This window comes from Lontra canadensis, unplaced genomic scaffold, assembly GCF_010015895.1.
Source record: "Lontra canadensis isolate GAN:19392208 unplaced genomic scaffold, GSC_riverotter_1.0 scaffold104, whole genome shotgun sequence".
In the NCBI taxonomy this organism is placed as follows: domain Eukaryota; kingdom Metazoa; phylum Chordata; class Mammalia; order Carnivora; family Mustelidae; genus Lontra; species Lontra canadensis.
In genome coordinates this window covers 6,794,889-6,813,477 of record NW_022631098.1, presented here as the reverse complement: position 1 = coordinate 6,813,477, position 18,589 = coordinate 6,794,889, and the positions used below count along the sequence as shown (strand labels likewise).

At 54.2% G+C, this 18,589-nt stretch overlaps 1 protein-coding gene across 1 annotated transcript; it reads left to right on the top strand.

The window, feature by feature from the left end:
• The first annotated feature begins 2,973 nt into the window (after positions 1-2,973).
• TMPRSS5 (transmembrane serine protease 5) lies at positions 2,974-15,524 on the top strand. Its single transcript, XM_032838414.1, has 13 exons — positions 2,974-3,422; positions 5,883-6,006; positions 6,344-6,442; positions 6,940-7,062; positions 8,121-8,256; positions 8,591-8,704; positions 9,410-9,453; positions 10,353-10,515; positions 11,500-11,678; positions 13,376-13,474; positions 13,961-14,103; positions 14,354-14,639; positions 15,424-15,524. Exons 1-13 carry the CDS (start codon positions 3,399-3,401, stop codon positions 15,522-15,524), a joined length of 1,635 nt encoding a protein of 544 aa, XP_032694305.1. The 5' UTR covers positions 2,974-3,398.
• The last annotated feature ends 3,065 nt before the right edge of the window (positions 15,525-18,589 follow it).

The following is an 18,589-nucleotide window of genomic DNA, read 5'->3' as shown; positions in this document are numbered from 1 at the left end:
CTCGCAGCCTGCAGTTTCCTAGCTGGTGACTTATTCATTGTCCGTGCCCAGACCGGTTCTGGAACACACAGCAAGTATGCCTGCTTGTAGGCTGGGGGTATCTGTTTTAGGAGATCTCTGAGCCTAGCCCGGGGAGTCTCAGCCCGAGCCACCAGGTCTCTCCTGTTTCAGTGATGCATAGCTGACCTTCGTGTCCCCATCGTGTTGGAAGTGTGGGGAGCTCTGAGTGCCTACCACAAGCTCAGAGCTGACTGAGCGTCTGAGGGAAGCAGAGGGCAGAGGTAGAGCCCGTGTCATGAGCTTCAACAGTGATAGTAATGCCGACAGCCGACAGTTACTGGGTCGTTTCCACGCTGCATGCTGGGCTAGGAGGTTTATACTCAATATCTCATTCGGTTCCAGCATCAGTCCTAGGAGGTGGGTCCTGTTATCCTCATTTTACACGTGAGGCCATGTAAGGGAAGGGGCAGAACTGGGGTTAGATGAAGGCCTGGCTTCCAAGGCCCATATTCTTAACTGTTCCATCTGAGGGATCCATGAGGAGCATTCGGAGGAGGGGAGACCACACAAGCCTTTTTCTTCCCTGGCACCTGTTCTGCCTCCCTGAAGAGCTGCGGCTCCCAGGTGGGTTCAGCCCACCCTGGGCTCAGCTGGGCTGCCGTGTGCTTTGAAGCAAGGGAACGCTGGGGGCTCCTGCAGTGACTTGGCCCCCAGGAAAGCTGTGGGGAGAGGCCCCTATTTCCCCAGCATTGGGGTGACAAGTGCATCCCTGAGGAGAGAAACGGCAAAGATTCCTCGTTATCTCCCCCATTCCAGCACGGTGACAGCCCCAGGCTGCTGGGAAGGCCAGCCCACACAGAGAGGAGGTATAATGTAGAGGGCTCGGAAGCATTTCCACAGATGCGGATATCGGTCCTTCTGATACAGCCCTGTCAGCAGGAAGGGGGATTGTGCTAGCATGCATGGGGCACACTGTTGGGCACAAGGGACCTGGTTGCTAAGCAACAGTCACTGGCCTCCCCTCCTCCCTGTAACCTTTTTCTCTGTTTCTAAGCTTCTAGTTAGCAGATGGGAGGGGCTGAGGCTGCCCAGCCCAGCCCAGCCCTTGGCCCCCTTTCCTGCAACAAGAGGTCTATTCATGGTTCTGAGCAGATTTATTGTCTCTCTGGAGCACGTCTGTGTGTGTGTGTGTAGGGGGAGGATAAAGGGAGGGGCGTATGTGAACTAGGGAGACCTCACCCTCCAACCAATCGGGCTGGGCTGTTTGATCGATGCTGATCCAAGAACAGGAGCAGAACCCTGCCTAGAGACCCCAAGTGTTTACATCGGTGCCACTGACCCGAATGGTAAGGCCGTACGTACATCTGCCATCCCTGACCTGGCCTCTCTCTCTTTCTCTCTTCCTCTCTCCCCGCCCCCACACTTGGGCTTCTAGGCAGGTGGAAAGAGCCCCGTCTGGCAGCTCTGCACAAGGGCTAGATCCTAGAGGGGACCCTTGTGGCTAACCTCCCACGTTTGTCCCCAGGGACTGACTGTTAGTCTCTCCTGTCCCCCATAGGCCTATCCAGGTGCTTTGCATATAGACAGAGCTTAGCAAGTCATTATTACACTGAACTTGTACTCCAAGGGAGGACCAGGAGGTCCTGCTCCACGACAGCCCGTCATTCCAGGCTACTGATGAGCTCAAACACACGGGTCTGGAGGTAGAGCAACTCCTGGGTGAGGCCAGTTAGTCCGGGAGCTGAACTGAAAGCCAAGCTCCCTTGATACTGAGACAGGAGGAAAGCCTGGCCATGCCCTGGAATTCTCTCCGGACCAAGCATTGCCTCTTTGCTCAGAAGGACATCCATTCAAGAGAAACCATGTTCCCAGAGGAGAAGCCCAAACCCCAAATGCCGTTGTCACTTCTGTGCTTTCTTATGGGTGCTTGACGGAATCTAACAAGCCTTCGGTTCTCCAGTCTCATTGCTCTTGCCCTTGAGCCTCATCTCTGGACCCAAGAAGGAGTGTCTGTGGTGAGGGGCAAGCCAAGACCCCATGCTTCTTGTGAAGCAGCAAGCCCTATTGGTGGGAGGACCAGCCCTACCTGTCCTGGGCCATAACTGGTAGAGGGGAAGGGAGGGGAGGAGAGGGGAGGTAGGGGTGATGTCTCTTCATACGGAATTTTGGGCTGCTGCCCTACTTGCAAGCTGAGCTGGCAAGGGTGTTCACGGGTCTGGTAGAACGATTTCCAGGGTGATTTAGAGGTGACTGATCTGGGTGAGTCTTCAAAGGCCTTTTTTCCTCCTAGCCAGAGGGTCAGGAGCATGAGGACGTTCTATGGAACACAAAGGCAGGACTGAGGAATGTGACAGGAACATTCCTTCTGACCATTGGGAATCCCCATCTAAACCAACATTGTCTTGGAGTCAGTGTTTCAGGTTTTTTTTTTTTTTAAGATTTTATTTATTTATTTGACAGACAGAGATCACAAGTAGGCAGGGAGGCAGGCAGAGAGAGAGGAGGAAGCAGGCTCCCCGCCGAGCAGAGAGCCCAATGCGGGGCTCGATCCCAGGACCCTGAGATCATGACCTGAGCCAAAGGCAGAGGTTTTAACCCACTGAGCCACCCAAGCACCCAGTGTTTCAGGTTTTTATGATCATTGGGTTCCACTCTGGGTCTTGGCAGGGCAAGTTGTGGTCTTTAGAGGAGACAAGTCTTATTAACTTTTTTTTTTTTGATAGAGTGCATGTGCCCGTGCTGGTGAGGAGGTGCAGGGAGGGGCTGAGGGAGAGGGAGAGAGAAAGAATCTTTTTTTTTTTTTTTGAAGATTTTATTTATTTATTTGACAGAGAGAGAGTGTGAGAGCACAGGCAGGGGGAGTGGGAGAGGGAGAAGCAGACTTCCTGCCGTGCAGGGAGCCTGATATAGGACTTGGTCCCAGGACTCTGGGATCATGACCTGAGCAGAAGGCAGAGGCTTAACCCACTGAGCCACCCAGGCTCCCCCTATTTCTTATTAATATTATTATTATACTTAGCATTTGCACTGTGTTTTATAACTTATAAAACCCTTTTGGTCATATAATCTTTTGTGGCCTCCCCACCTGCCTCCCTTCCTCCTCAATGTACATTAACTGAATTCCCACTTTGTGGCAGGCCCTGAGCTAGGCTCTGGGAGCCTAGACCAGTGAGGAAGGGCAGAGAGAAAGAGAAGTAAATGAGCACAATATAGGGACACAACAGGTGCCTCATAGAGAAGAAGGCTTCTTGGAGAAGTGACATCTGAGCTGGGTCTTACGAGTCAGTGACGCGGGGAGAAGGACAGCAGAGGCAAAGTCTCTGTGGCGTGAGAGCGCGTGAGGGCCCAGAAGACTGGCATGTGTGTTACTAGGACCAAGTTCCACTGTGGAGGGCGTCATGCCGGCAGGTGGGGATGGAGAGGTGAGGAAGGGCGAGAGCTCAGAGGATTTTGTAGGCGGTACTATCGGACTTTGGATTCTTCTTAAAGAGTAGAAAGATTCGTTGGGTACTTAATGAGGGGGTCAGCTTGCTCATGTTGGAATTGGAGGAGGATTGCTGCGGCGTGGACAGTGAGTGGAAATCAGATGCTAGAGACTGAAGTTTGGAGAGGGGCTGAGTTCAGCTCACGTAAGAGGCTGCAGACCGAGCTTTGCTTTGCTGGTCTGGGGTTTCTTCCAAGATCTTCTTTCCCGTCACTCTTCTTCATGGCACGTGAGCGTCTCGCAGCCTTGTGGCTCACTCTGCTCTGTGCTTTCTGACCCCCGTACCTTTGTCTCTTCCCCCAGTGCCCATGTATGTCCATGCAAGCCCGGCTCATCTAGGAGGGACCGTCTCAGGCTGCCTTTTCTAGGAAGCCTGTTTTGATCTCCCAGTGAGAAGCTCTCCTGCTTTCTTCTGTCATGTTCTGCCTTTTTTTAACGTGTCAGGACTCGACTGCAAATTCTCTGGGGTCAGCTGGGGAGTGTTCCATGTTGATTTACTTTATTATTTTAGTAATAATTTTACTTTATTATTATTATTATTTTTAAAAGGTTTTATTTATTTATTTGACAGAGAGAGAGAGTGCACAAGTAGGCAGAGAGGCAGGCGGGTGGGGGGAAGCAGGCTCTCCGCTGAGCAGAGAGCCCGATGCGGGGCTCAATTCCAGGACCCTGAGATCATGACCTGAGCCAAAGGCGGAGGCTTAACCCACTGAGCCACCCAGGTGCCCCTTATTATTATTTTTAAATTAATTTTATTTTTTTATTTGTTGGGTTCTTGAGGGTTTTTTTAAATTAAATTAAACTTATTTGGGGGTAATTACAGATGCACATGTACTTATAAGAAATAATCTCACCTGTACCCTTTTCCTCTGAGTGCTAACATCTTGTAAAACTCCAGTACAATATCACAATATTGACATTGATGAAGTCAAGATACAGAACATTCCTATCCCCCCAAGGATCCCTCCTGTTGCCTTTTGTAGCCACACCCACTTCCCTTCCAATCCCATCCCTCCTTAACTCCTGGCAACCAGGAATCTGTCTTCATTTCTTTAATGCTATTGCTATAAGAATGTTATATAAATGGAATCATACAGTATGTAACCTTCTGAGTCTGGCTTTTTTTTCACTTGACATAATTCTCTGGAAATTTACACACATTGTCCCATGTGTCAATAGTTCATTCCTTTTTCTTTATTCCTTGGTATGGATGTATTACGATGGGTGATGTCATTCATCCATTGAAGGACACCTGACTTGTTCCTACTTTTTAGCTATTACAGATAAAGCTACTATGAACAGTATATACATATAGGTTTTTGTGTGATCATAAGTTTTCATTTTAGACTTATGCACCCCGATGTTCATAGCAGCAATGTCCACAGTAGCCAAACTGGAAGGAGCCCAGATGCCCTTCAACAGACGAATGGATAAAGAAGATGTGGTCCCTATGTACAATGGAATATTACGCAGCCATCAGAAAGGCTGAACACCCACCATTTGCTTCAACATGGATGGGACTGGAGGAGATAATGCTGAGTGAAATAACCCAAACAGAGAAAGACAATTATATGATTTCACTTATTTGAGGAACATAAGGAATAGCGTGGAGGACATTAGGAGGAGGAAGGGAAAAAATGAAGGGAGGGAAATCAGAGGGGGAGACAAACTATGAGAGACTATGGACTCTGGGAAACAAACTGAGGGTTTCAGAGGGGAGAGTGGTGGAGGGATGGGTGAGCCTGGTGATGGGTATTAAGGAGGGCACGGGTTGCATGGAGCAGTGGGTGTTAGACAGTGAATCATGGAACACTATGACAAAAGCTAATGATGTACTGTATGGTGACTGACATAACATAACAATAATTTAAAAAAAAACTGAACATGCAGATAGTAATTTTATTCCTGGAATTTTTCCATGTTGATTTATTTTGAGCTCCCTACCTTGTCCTTCCTCCATTGTGGCCTAGCACTTGGGCTAAGTCTTATTTACTGGGCAAATGAATGGACGGTGAATTGGGCAGGGGGCTTCTTCCTCTGAGACAGGAGGTAATGAAGAAAGCTGGGATCTAGAGGCCTGAGGAGGGATGCTGAGAGATTCAGCGGACATCCCTGATGGTTGTGGGAGGCCAGGGGAGGGGATGGTGAGGAGCGCTGGGTCTGGGTTTGAATACCGGCTCCGGTGCTTACGGGCTGTGTGAGAATAAGGGGGGCAGGGTTAGAGGCTCCACGAGAGCAGAGAGGGCCTGGTGGGGGGCGTCAGTGGGAATACACAGTGTCTCTAAGATGAAAAAAAGGCAGTGAGTGCACAGCCAAGGTTAGAGAGTGGGGTCTTGTAGGGGCCGAAGCTTCTCCCCTTGGTGTGGGGATCCCAAGTGACCAAAAGTTATTTCCCCAGAGCCTGATGCCGGATGGCCAAACCCACATGGAGGCTCAGTATGCAGAGGAGAGCCCAGGACCCAGGAACTTCCAAGCAAAGTTGAGAGACCCACTGCGGAGGCCCGAAGCCCAGCAGCACCCCAGTAGGCCGGACTGGGCTATAGGGGAATGACAGGGTGGGGACAGCGAATGGGTAATCTTCCTACATTCCCCAGACCCTTCTTGAGAGAACCCCCAGTGGCTGATGGCGAGTTTATCCCACGGTTTACCCCAGACCTGCTTTTGCTCTGTGTCTAGTTTGGGGGTTGAGTGGGCTCTGTGGGCCTTGTGGGCATGGGGCAAGGGGAGGCGGGCAGGCTCAGTGGGGGGTATAGCTCCTGCTGTAGCCCCATGGCTGGAGCCCCATGGTGGTGCCTCGGGCAGAGGGAGACTGGCAGGCAGGGGCCAGGCACACAGACGCTGCCCTCCCCTCTCCTGCAGCCTCTCTGGCAGGGTGCCCGGGTGCGGGACAGCGCTGCTGTGCGGGGCTGGGAGTGTTGGCGCTGCTGGCTGGTGTGAGCGTCGGCTCCTGGCTTCTCGGTCAGTGTGGAGACCCTTCTGTGCTCCAGGGAGGGCTGAAGACCAGGGTCTGGGGGGTCCTTGCGGGAAGAGACAAGCAGCTGTAAAAGGCAGCCAGGACCCGTCTTTCTCCTGTCCCCTGGACTGCCCACAGGGGAGGAGTGGGGGGGTGGGACCTCAGAAGGAGGGAGTTAGGCTCTGCGTCCAGAAGGCTCTAGTCTTGCAGTGGGAAGTGGAAGGTACTTGAATGGATGAGCCAGGGAAGCCCAAGTTGAACAGTCTCTAGAAATCTTTCCCAGTCAGAGAGAGAGAGACAGACAGGGAGAGAGAGCTGTGCCTCTTAGTGTGTTAGGTGGGGACGCGCCTGAGGCTGGGTGGTGGAGGGCGAGTCCCCAGCAGCTGCTTTTGTCTCCCTCTGGTGCAGGAGTCTTGTTCTGCCCCTTGGCCCTCTCATGTGGGAATCCCTCCCCTCTCCTAGCCTCTTCTCTGTGACCCTCTCCTGTCCTTGTCCTCCAAAGTGCTGTATCTGCGGCCGGTGATCTCCCAGCCCGCTCCCGGGACCCTGCAGGATGAGGAGATCCCTTCGAGTTGCTCCGAGGCCAGCGGTGCAGAAGCCCTGCTCCCCACGCCGCCCAGAACAGGTGGGCTACACCCCCAAGACTACAGACCACCCCCACCTGCCCTGAGCCCCTTCATGGCTCTGGGATCCCCACTTCTGGCCGGGGCAAGGGGACCAGAATGAAGTGCCCTGACATCACTGCCGGCAGTGGGGGCTCGTCCTCCGGTGGGACGGGAGCGATATGGTCCAGCTTTGAAAATCCACCTCGGATTTGGAGCTTTCAGCACTCCCTGGGGACGGTCTTGAACCCTACATGGGCACAGCCAGGAGCCCAGGCTGGGAGGAGGGATGGCAACTTGCCATCTGGGGCAGAGTGAGCCAGGAGGATGGGGAAGGGGGAACAGGTGCATGTGGGGAGCCGGTGTGTAGCCGGCGGGGATCCTCGCTTCACATTGTCCTCTCCCCGCCAAACCTGAGTTGAGGGTCAGAAGAGGAGCTGCCCAGGCAGGGGCTGGAATCAGTTACAGAAGTTACAGTTAGCATGGGGCCTGCCTTTTGCTAGTGCTAGTTATGCGACCTTGGGCACATTGCTTCTTGGAACTCCCATTTCCTTCTCTACAAAATGGAGATACCACTATTTGCCACCTGAAGTTGTAAGGATAATACGAGCTAATGGGTGAAAGAGCCTAGCACAGAGCCTGAAGAAGGCAGAGGCTCAGCGGTCACCATCACTAGGATGACCACAAGATTTGAAAGCGGAAGACTGGACGTAGTCCTGGATCCATCACGCGCAGACTCTGTGATCTGGGGCAGGTCCCTTACCCTCCCTGCCTTAGTGGTCCCTCTGCAGCATGGAAGGGTGGTCATACTCACCCCCTGGGGGTTGCCATGACAACAGGTGACAGAACATTTAAAAGCACTTCGTTAAACACCAAACTGGAATGCAGCACTATAAATAGAGGTTCTTTTGTTCTCAGAACCGGCCTGATTCCCCAGGGGACAGGGAGCCCGACACTGGGTGACCCAGATGCTGTCTTGAGGCCTCTTCAAGTCCCCCTTTGGCCGGGTCCAGCTCTACCTGCCCAGCCTGTCCCTCCGCCCCGCAGGAGGTGGGATGTGACTTCCATGCCGTGCCTTCAGTATCTTTCAGAATAATCACGGAGGACTTCCTGCTGGAAGCACAGGTGGGAGCGCGGCCAGACTGGCTCCTGGTCTGCCACGAGGGCTGGAGCCCTGCCCTGGGGGTGCGGATCTGCCAGAGCCTGGGGCATCTCAGGTAAGGGGGGCGGCAGGCTTGGGGCCTGGGCGAGGGTGGAGGGGAAAGGGAGGCGGAGACCTCTATCTGCCTGTCCCGTCAAAGTGCTCAGGAACTGACAAGAGGTCATTTTGGCCATCTCCTGCCCTCTGGGCATGAAGGGACCTCAGCTAGTTTCTCTCGTTTGAGCATCCCTGCTCTTAAACAAATATGAATCCCAGAAGAGGTCATTGTCAGTCTTGCTCCGTGTACTGCTGGGGACGGCATCTCAGGCACATCTTGGTCGTGATTATTGCCATCTCCGTGCTGCAGCATCAACCAGTTTCCTCCCATTCTGTTCCCCTTTTCCGCCAAGACTCAGTCACCTCAAGGGAGTGAACCTGTCTGACATCAAGCTCAACAGCTCCCAGCGGTTTGCTCAGCTCCCTCCCAGACTGGAGGGCTTCCTGGAGGAAGTGTGGCAGTCCAGGTAGGACTTCTCAGGAGGCTGAGTGGGTCCCTTCTGGTGAGCTGTTGAGCAAATATTTTCCTGTTGTGGGAACCTGGGGGTGAGGACATTGGCTGTGTGAGATGGGACGCAGGAGCGTTTCCCAGTCAGAAATCACAAACTCAGTTCACGTGAATGGAACTGACTCTGTCAGGGAGCCAGAACCCTGCGGGTTTGGGATATGAGAGGGATCGTGGCATTGGGCCGCCGGGGCCTGAGATGAGTACGAGAGAGAAGAGGGCTTTGGTCCAGCAGAAATTGAAATTTTGCTTGGAAGAAGGAGGGAGAGGGGAGAGCAAGGGGTTGGAGAGAGAATAGAGGAAGCCCAGGAGGGGCGTGGGGTGACATGCGCCCTCTTCCTTTGCTCCCTTATCCATCCACACATTTGTTGCGGGGTCCTTAGTAGGCATAGCTGGACTTCCCATCTACAGACACCGGATTTGTAACTTTGGGCCCTGCCCAAGACTACCCTCAAGGGCCACGACCTCCTGGGGTAATGGGGCGGAGTAGCACGCTGTCCTGGAGAACTGCTAATGAGGAGGGGCCCAGGGCTTGGAGGCAGGCAGGACACAGATGGGGGCTGCACCAGAGGCTTCCTCTGTCTGCACCTGATGACTGCCCCTGGCCTCCCTCCAAGGCCTTGGGTGGGCCCCTGCCCAGCCTCCTGCTGCCACCTCTGCTTTGTAGGAACAGCTGTGCTTCCGGCCAAATCGTTTCCCTCAGATGCTCTGGTGAGTCATATCCAGGCATGTCCAGGACGGTGGCGGTGGGAGGAAGGAGTTTCCCCCTGTCCTTAGTGTGGGTCTGGGGTGGGGTTCCTTGCCCACTGCCCCTCTGCCTACTGGTCCCCTTCTTGCAGACACTGTTTTGCCCCAACAGAGCCCTGACCAAGCCCCTGTCCTGTCCCCCACCAGCCACTGATCTGGGTGGATGTGAGGCCCCTCTATCTCCCACCTCCACCTCCCCCAGCCAAATGGTGGTGCCAACCCCCCTGTTCTCTGGCATCACGGTTGGCGAGACCTAGGAGCCCTGGTCTCCCTGGCCTGGGTCTTTCTGGAAGAACACTCCTTGAGTATCCCTTGAAGCCAGGTGTTTGACACCCCTGCCCTCCATCCCAGGAGTGCTGTGGCTTCACCTCCTGGGACTACTTGCCTTGACTTCTGAAGCTCCCGCCCCCCTTCATCTGGAGAGCCCCAAAGGGATTACTCTTGGCTGCTAACCATTTAGCACCTTCAGGAGACTAAGGAAGGGGGCAAACTAGGGGCTACATGGGAGACAGTCTGTGGAGCTCCTTTCGTCTGACCCCACGCCCCCAATCATCTATATTTCTCTATATATCTGTGCATCCATCCATACACCAACATTTCGACCCCTCCCATGGAACAGGCTTTTTATGAGGTGTTGGGGCTCCATGGACAATGTAGGCATGGTCACAGCTCTCAGTGAGCTTGTAGCCTGATGGGGCAGACAGATGTGTAATTGACACTTGGACCATCCTTTCCCCCAAACTCAGGGCCAGGAGTAATAAATGAGAGCTGTCCGCGCTGGGCCACACTCCCCGAGGTTAGGACCATGCTGACACCCACCTGTCTACTGGCTAACCATCTCCCCTGTGCTTCTCTGTTTGTAGCGTGTGGGGCGAGGCCCCTGGCCTCCCGGATAGTTGGCGGGCAGGCCGTGGCTCCTGGCCGCTGGCCCTGGCAGGCCAGTGTGGCCCTGGGCTCCCGGCACACGTGCGGGGCCTCCGTGGTGGCGCCCCACTGGGTGGTGACGGCCGCTCACTGCGTGCACAGGCAAGTCTCGGGGCCGCGGACCCGGAGGGTGCCTCAGCGGCCTTTTCTGTTTGGCCCGCGGTATGTCCCGTATAACACGTCCATGTCCGTCGGACTGTCTGCCTCCCGCGTCCATTCTGAGGGGCGTGCATGGCGCAGTTCTCCCCGGTCCCTGCCGAGAACAGCTCTGCACGAATAGTGGCGATAACACAAAGATCGCATCTTTATATTTGCTCAGTTTTGAAGTTTTTCAAAGGCTTTCCCATTCACAGCGCTCTGTGCTTCTTAATGTTTATCACAACAGTAATTAAATCACCTTCCGTGTAATTATTGGCTTAATGTCTTGCTTCCCCTTTAGACGGGAAGCTCCGTGGGGGCTGACACTCTCAGTCTTGTTTACCACTGAGTCTCTGTGTTGATTTTCCCACTGCCATGTCCCTCTGGCCGAGAACAGTCCTGGCAGATAATAGGTGCTTCATAACTACAGCTTGGAGCGGTGTAGGAATGAACGACAAGTGAATGAGCTCTTTGGACCTCTCCTTCTGGCGGCAGGCGGGGCAGATAGTGTACTCCTCATTTTACAAGGTGGGGACCGAGGCTGGGAGCGATGAGGCGAATTCCCCACAGTCGCAGTAGGTGGAGAGACAGGACTCATGGTTTTTCTGACTCGCAGTTAGCATATCACACAAGCCCCTTTGATGTCTGTTATAAAACATGGAGGAGCGTTATTCAGGACAGAGGGTGTGGGAGTTGTAGATCTCCCACACTGTCATACTTCTCTGGCCAGTCTAGAGCATTTATGGAGCACCTACTGCATGCCCAGTATCTTGCCAGCTGCTGCAAGGATACTAGGAGGCGTGGAGCCTGGGTTCTGGGAGCTCCCAGCCTGGTGATGGGGGCAGCCACAAGTGGCTTCTCTGGCCAGCTTCCCCCATCTGCCACCCCACTTAGGTCAGCCTTGTGCGCCCTGTCCTTCCCTGGGCTCAGCATGGCTCCCGTGTGCAGTTCTAGGGTACTCCGCCTGTCCAGCTGGCGGGTCCACGTGGGGCTGGTCAGCCACAGTGCCATCAGGCCTCACCAGGGGGCTGTGGTGGAGAGGATCGTCCCCCACCCTCTCTACAGCAGCCAGACTCACGACTATGACATCGCCCTCCTGCGGCTCTGGACGCCACTCAACTTCTCAGGTGAGGTGCTGACCTGGCCCGAGCAAGTGCAGGCTGTGGGGAGGGAGGCAGGCCCTGGGGTGGAGGCGGAGGGGGGCGGGGGGGCTGGGGCCTGAGGGGTGAGCTCATTTCTGAGGTTCCCTCCTAGTGCTGTAGACATTGACACGTTCAGTTCATTGGATGACCAGTGAACTTGGGCATTACCTGGACCTAAGCATGCAGCAACGTGTGCGGGCTTTCTTGGGGATGAAGGTTCTGGACCCCGCATAGCTGGGCTGCAAGAGGGACTTGCCTCAAAGTACCTGGCAGAGCTTCCTCGGTGCTCCATCTCCCCATGCGCTGCTCCGCCCCGACCCCAGGCTGGCCCCAGGTCCCAGCCACCATGGGACATGTCCCAGTTACTAAGCTTTATTTTCCCAAATGTCTTTCCTTCCATCTAACCCTGACAGGTAGATGAGGCAGGTATAAACAGGGAAGGACCATAGGGTTTAGTGAGGAAAGTGACTCTACAAGATCTCTCAGCAAACTGTTCCCGAGCCTGGTGTCCTGACTCCGGGGTCCGGCTTCTCTCCGGCAGCGGCTCTCAAACCCCCACCCCTGCCCATAGCACGCACGGGTGCCTGCCTCCTCACCAACAAACACACACACACACGCGCTCACACATGCACACACTCACTCATGCCATCTTCACGCAAGTAAACACACGCACATGCTCCCATGCGTACACATTCATACACAAGCACACACGTGATCACATGCTCCCGTGTGTGCACACTCATGCACAGGCGCACATGCGCACGCACGCTCCGTGCTCCTCCCTCCCATCACCACCTGTAGCCTTGGGTTTCCCAAATCGCGGCTGTTGCTGCATGCCCTTCACAAATATCACCACGCGTGTGTACTCCCGAACTTGGGCTCAGCAGTTAATATTTCTCAGTTGACTCGGGTATATTTGAAAGGGGAGCTTTAAGTTACGACCAAACCAGGGAACCCGTATTATTTGTGGCGAATAGGTAACAACCGTAGAAACATGGAGAGAAAACAAGACAGCGCTGGGGCTCCAGCTTGCTGCCCTCTGCAGACCCTCCGCGCCTGGGCCTGCACTCTCCGTGTTTAGGTGGAGGCTGGCAGGACTGGGGAGCCCTGGAATGGCACTGGAGGGAATCTTTTTCCTGGCTGCTCTTGCAGAGGTGGAAAGAGCCCTGAGAAGGGAATCCTTTCTCCCCATGGGACTCAGTGTTTATTTTATAATCAGCAGTCTGTGTGCTACTTTAGAACAAGTTTGGGCCCAACCCTGTAGGACTTGCCACACACTTTTGGAAACCGTGCCCCAAGAGGGATCAAATACCCTAAGGAAAATGCAAAATGAGTCCTCATTAGGAGAAGTTGGGCACAAACGCCCAGAAGGAATTCCCATTTTCCCTCATTCCCCAGGTTAGGTCTGTGCGGGGTGTCCATTGCCCAACCTAGAAGGCACCAGGCACATGGTGGTTTATACATCGTCCTCTGTGTCAGTGGTGACCTCCGTGCCAATGTGGTGCAGGGCACGACCTGCACAACCTTACAGGAGACCTGGCTGGTGGAGGCGGGGAGCCAGGACTGTTTGAGAGGGAGTGAGAGTACCTGCCAGCCCTGGTTCTTCCCCCAACCTGAGGGTGAGGAGGTGGGGAAAGGAAACTAAGCCCAAGTGGGACCCAGGATCACCTGCTTCTCCACAGACACCGTGGGTGCTGTGTGCCTGCCAGCCGAGAAGCAAGATTTTCCAAGGGGATCACAGTGCTGGGTGTCTGGCTGGGGCCACACCAACCCCAGCCACAGTGAGTCAGCTCCCAGGGTCCTGGGTAAAATAGGGGTGGGGGGGCCTTCTGGCCAAGGTGAGGCCCCTCTATCTCCCACCTCCACCTCCCCCAGCCAAATGGTGGTGCCAACCCCCCTGTTCTCTGGCATCACTGTTGGCGAGACCTAGGAGCCCTGGTCTCCCTGGCCTGGGTCTTTCTGGAAGAACACTCCTTGAGTATCCCTTGAAGCCAGGTGTTTGACACCCCTGCCCTCCATTCCAGGAGTGCTGTGGCTTCAGTGTTTGGGGGTGTGTGTGTGTGTGAATTCTACTCCTCTTCACTCTTACATCTGATGGACCCATGTTTCCTTCCCGGGGTCCGCAGATCCCACCTTGGGCTCCCCTCTATGGGTCTAATGCCTCCAGGGCCCCTAATCACCTTCCCTCTTGTTGTGTCTTCCTGGTCTTGCTTTGTGCCCCGCGGCCTGGCTCTGTGTCCCTCCTTCTCCATGTGTACCTCCTGTAGCCCACAACTCAGATACGCTCCAGGACACGGTGGTGCCCCTGCTCAGCACCGAGCTCTGCAACAGCTCTTGCATGTATAGTGGGGCGCTTACCCCCCGAATGCTGTGTGCTGGCTACGTGGATGGGAAGGCTGATGCGTGCCAGGTACAGCACGGAGGGGGACTGTGGTGGTGTTGGGGGGAACGGGGGGACCTGCGGTGTCTTGACCTCTGCTCCGAACAGCCTCTCTAGAAGGAGGAGTGCCTAGGCATGTCGAGTAGTGTGCTAAAGATTTATGGAGGGGTGAGGCAAGCGGAAATCCCATGCTGCAAGCAGCAGGGACCAGGAACAGAGGCACTGTCCCCTCCACCAGGAAGGACTAACTGCCTCTTTCTTTGTGTCTCCATGCTCTCAGGGTGATAGCGGGGGGCCCCTGGTGTGCCTGGACAGGGGCACCTGGCACTTGGTGGGGGTGGTCAGCTGGGGCCGTGGCTGTGCGGAGCCCAATCACCCAGGCGTCTACGCCAAGGTTGCTGAGTTCCTGGACTGGATCCATGACATTGTGAGGGTGAGTATGGGGGCAAGGATGGGTGGGTTTGTAAAGGACCCAAACTTTGGAAACTGGGACCCTCACCTCTTAGGCCTGGGCCCTGCTTGGGGCTGGGGAATGGTCCCCAGAGTGGGAGGAGGAAGTGATGCTTGTAACACTGAATCCATTGGATTTTTATGGATTTAAGTGTTCGCTAGGTTAGAGTAGACCTGGCTTTGTAGCTCAGATCTGCCATTCACTGTGTGAACTTTGGCAAATCGCTAACCTTGGCAATCTTCAGTTTCCTGGTAATAGCACCATGGCTACCTTGACCGCTCCTGTGATGAGTGAATGAGGCCAGACTATAAGCAGTGGCTACACGGTGCTGGCTCTAGGCCTCCAGCCAGCGGTCTGCGTGTTGTTCATATGCGGGTTTATTCCTGGTTTCTATGGTGGTTAGGAGCGCCTGCATTCCCTGCGCTCTGGAGAGAGCGTGGTATTTAGCAGTTTGGGTTCAGCAAGGATTAATTCTTGTGCGACACCCAGCAAGGCTCTCGACCATCCGTTCAGTGGGAGGGCCAAGCAGGAGAATGTGTACGAAATGGGTTACGTGTATGAAGAACTTTACAAGTGCAGGGCGTGATGAAGAAACGCCTCTTTCTGCAGGGCTGGGCACAAGCACAGGTGGTAGGTAATAAATTTTAGAGTCGACAGGGGACACAGGCACCCACCTCCTCATTCAGGCCTTTCAGAAAACCGCGAGAAGCAGGTATATTTAGCTACATTTGATAGAAGTAGAAATCAAGGCTCTGAGTGGTCAAGTGGTTTACTACAGTGAATGTTCCTGGGCTGGTAGCTGGTGAGGCCACGCTGCGGGTCTGGCTCCTTCCTCTGTCAGCCCGGGACTCCCTCCCCCAGTGCTGCACGCAGCCTCATGCTTCCTGGGTCTCTGGCAGGTCCGCTAGATGGAGGAGAAGCAGCAGCCTCAGATGCCGAAGGCACGGACCTCCTACAACACAAGACAGTCACCACCTGTGGGCCGGCCTCGCTCATGTAACAGGAGAGCGGGGGGGGGGGGGGGGGGGGGGGGGGGGGGGGGGTTGGGGGGGGGTCGGGAAGGAATGGGAGAGCAAGAGGCTACTGGCAGCAGCTCCGTGCCTGCCCTTCTGCCCGCCCCCCGCCTCCACCTTGTGCACATGTTTTGAAAGGATGCTCAGGGACGCCCTGCAACCACTCTCTCCATGTGCTCTCCGGTGGGGCAGGTGCCGCTCTAGAAGAGCCCCTGGCTCAAGGCAGGGCCAAGCCCATGGAGTCAAGGACCCTCCCCACTCTGCAGTCTTTCTCACCTACTGCCTGTTCCCTCCTGGCTCTGACTGGCCCTGTGGGGTGGGGGGTGCAGGAGCCCTGTAAGAGTGCTCTGGTTGGCACTGGGATAGGATGTTGGTTTATAAATGACAGTTCTGTGAACTGGTCCAAGGCATGTTGTTATTAAAGTGAAATGATGTTTCGTCTAGGTCTGCCTCTCATTCTCAGTCTCTTTCTGTCTCTCTCTCTCACACACATACACACTCTCTCTCTCATACTCTTTCTCTCTCTCTCTCTCCCTCTCACACACACACACACACACACACACAGGCTAAGATATAAAATTTTAATTTTCTTCCTATACATGCTAAAGCTCTAGAACGGGACTCCTGCTGATCTTTCTAGAATTTTGGCATTCACTTATTTAATTCTTTACATTTCTTAAGTCCACACCACATGATCTACTGCAGAAAGCCCCCAGCTCTCTGGGTGGGCTGCAGCCGTAGGCCTGAGAACCATTAAGTCATTGCTATCTTAGGAGGGCCCGGCTTCCCAAGACCTGTGTCTCCTGAGCTCCGGTCTCAGCACTCGGCCTCCCGTCTTGGGAAGATTTCTTTCTGAGTTTATGCCCAGTTAGCATTTTCCTGGTTCAGCTTCTCCCTGACTCTCTCCCCTCTAGCAATTAAAATACACTTGGCATCTTGTTTCTAAAAACTGCAATGAATTTTTTATGGTGCTTACCCAAGGAAATGCAATGAGCATTTAGCAATAACACAACTTTTTTGTGAGTTTATCAGCATTTTTTTTTTCCTGGAGGGTCTGCTCCCTTTCCATGAAGTGCACTAAAACAGAGGGGCCTCAGTTTACTGTGGCTCTGTTACCTGGGAGGAGGTTGCTGGGTCTGCTCTCAAACCCCAGAAGCAGCACGGGGAGGGCCTAGTGGGTGGCAAATTGCCTCACCCTGTGTTCGTGGTCCTCCAGCCGCTTCTCTGAGCTCGAGCGTTTACTCCCTGACTCTGCTAAGCCCCCATCCCAAGAGGCAGCCTCGGGACAGCTGATCACTCTGGGCAGGGAAGAGTTACCAACAAATCCATCAGCGGTGATCTTCTTGGTGTTTCTCATGTCATCTGGAAGCCTTGGCTTATTCGAAGGGAGGTTTTTCTTTATCACAGTCATTAGAGTCGGTTAATAACCAGGAACAGCTGGATATTCCAGTTTATCGACACTGTTCATGTGTATCTCACTTAGATCTCATAATATCTGTGCGGCGAAGATATCATTATCACTGCGGCCACTTTACAGGCAAGAAAATCCATTCCGAAAGATTGAGTATTCGCCCAAGACCCGCCACAAGTAGGTGCCAGGGAAGCCTTTTCTTTTCGCTCTGCCTCCACACCCCTGTTCTGCACGTGGATGAGCGAAAGGTCCAGTGCCGCCCAGAAGTGTGGACTTGGAACGTGCTTTTTTACCGAGCTGAGTCGCTTGCCTGCACGGAGGCATTGCCGCCCCTGCTGTTTATAGGTGAGGTAAAGCAGAACCTGGGAAGTTCAGGGGCTCCTGCCAGAGACCCTTCTCAGGCAATATTCTTACAGATTTCCAGTTCTCCGTGATTTTCACGGTCTGCCTTAAACCTTACAAATGGGTATCTTCCACAGGAGGACGATAAAGAGAACCCTAATTAGAGAATTTGCTAATAGCAGTTCCCTGTTTCCCGACAGAAGCTGCTAGTGTCTTTTGCCAGGCGACCAGTCGGGTCTGTAGACTCTGAGGCGCCACCTGCACTTAGTTGTTTGCACCTGCTGATCTAGCTCTTAGGATGGTGAGGAGGTGTGTCCGTGGGAGCTCGTCCTGCTCCCCTGGGCCAGCTGCCCGAGTGCCAGGATAGAGATGGGGGCAAGGAAAGGTGGGAAGATTCAGGTCAAGAAGGATTTTAATGGGGGACCAGCTGGGTGCCCAGCTGCATTCAGAGGTAGAGAAGCCGACTGCCTTATTGGAGCAATGAGACGGATTTGCAATAAATTATAGTGGCCAGTCAGGCACAAAGCTACATGGTGAGGCAGTAATTGCTAAGGGAGCTCCAAGGGCCTCTCGTGGAATAAGTCAGGGCATTTCTGTGCAGGAAACCTGCCTCTCCTGTCAAAGGGGTCTGCGTCCCACCTGCCTGGGCGGAGCTGGCAAGCCCCCTGGGACTTCCCCAGCAGGTAGCTCCTGGCTGCCCTGCCCAGGGTCTCTTCCTTCGCTCATCTACTCCTTCTCCATGCTTTCGGGGTCTGGAGGGTACAGTGCGGGTGCAGGTTCTCTCTCCTTGTTAGACCTTCTGTGGAGTCCTGCTTTTCCTAGAAAGGTTGCTGTGAATGAAGGGGCAGACCTGCCATTCCTCGGGAACCTTTCCCAGGCTCTTTCTTACATTTTACTTTTGGAAGTGCTGGGCTCACCCGTAAAACGATGAAGCTGGAAATGCTGTAAGTGCTAAAAGCTGGTACAGGAGCTGTCAGGAGCAGATTTCCCCCAGTCTTCCCACTGTTTTTGGTGCTCTGCCCTCTCCTGGCCATGCACTTAGGACCCTCCTGGCTACTCAAGAGAGAGCCCAGTTACACCTGCTACCACTCTTCAGCCTCTCCCAGCCTCCGGCTCCAGATACCCCCCACCTCTCGACTCAGACACATCAGGATGCACTCCTTGGGTGAGTCTCACCCTTGGGACTCTGCTTCCTGCTACCCGACTGGCGTTCAGGGTTGTTAATGGCTGTTTAAGCTGTCTTAAATACCACCACCTCTAGAAGGTTCCTAGTAGCAGATGGGAAGGAATTCCTACTTC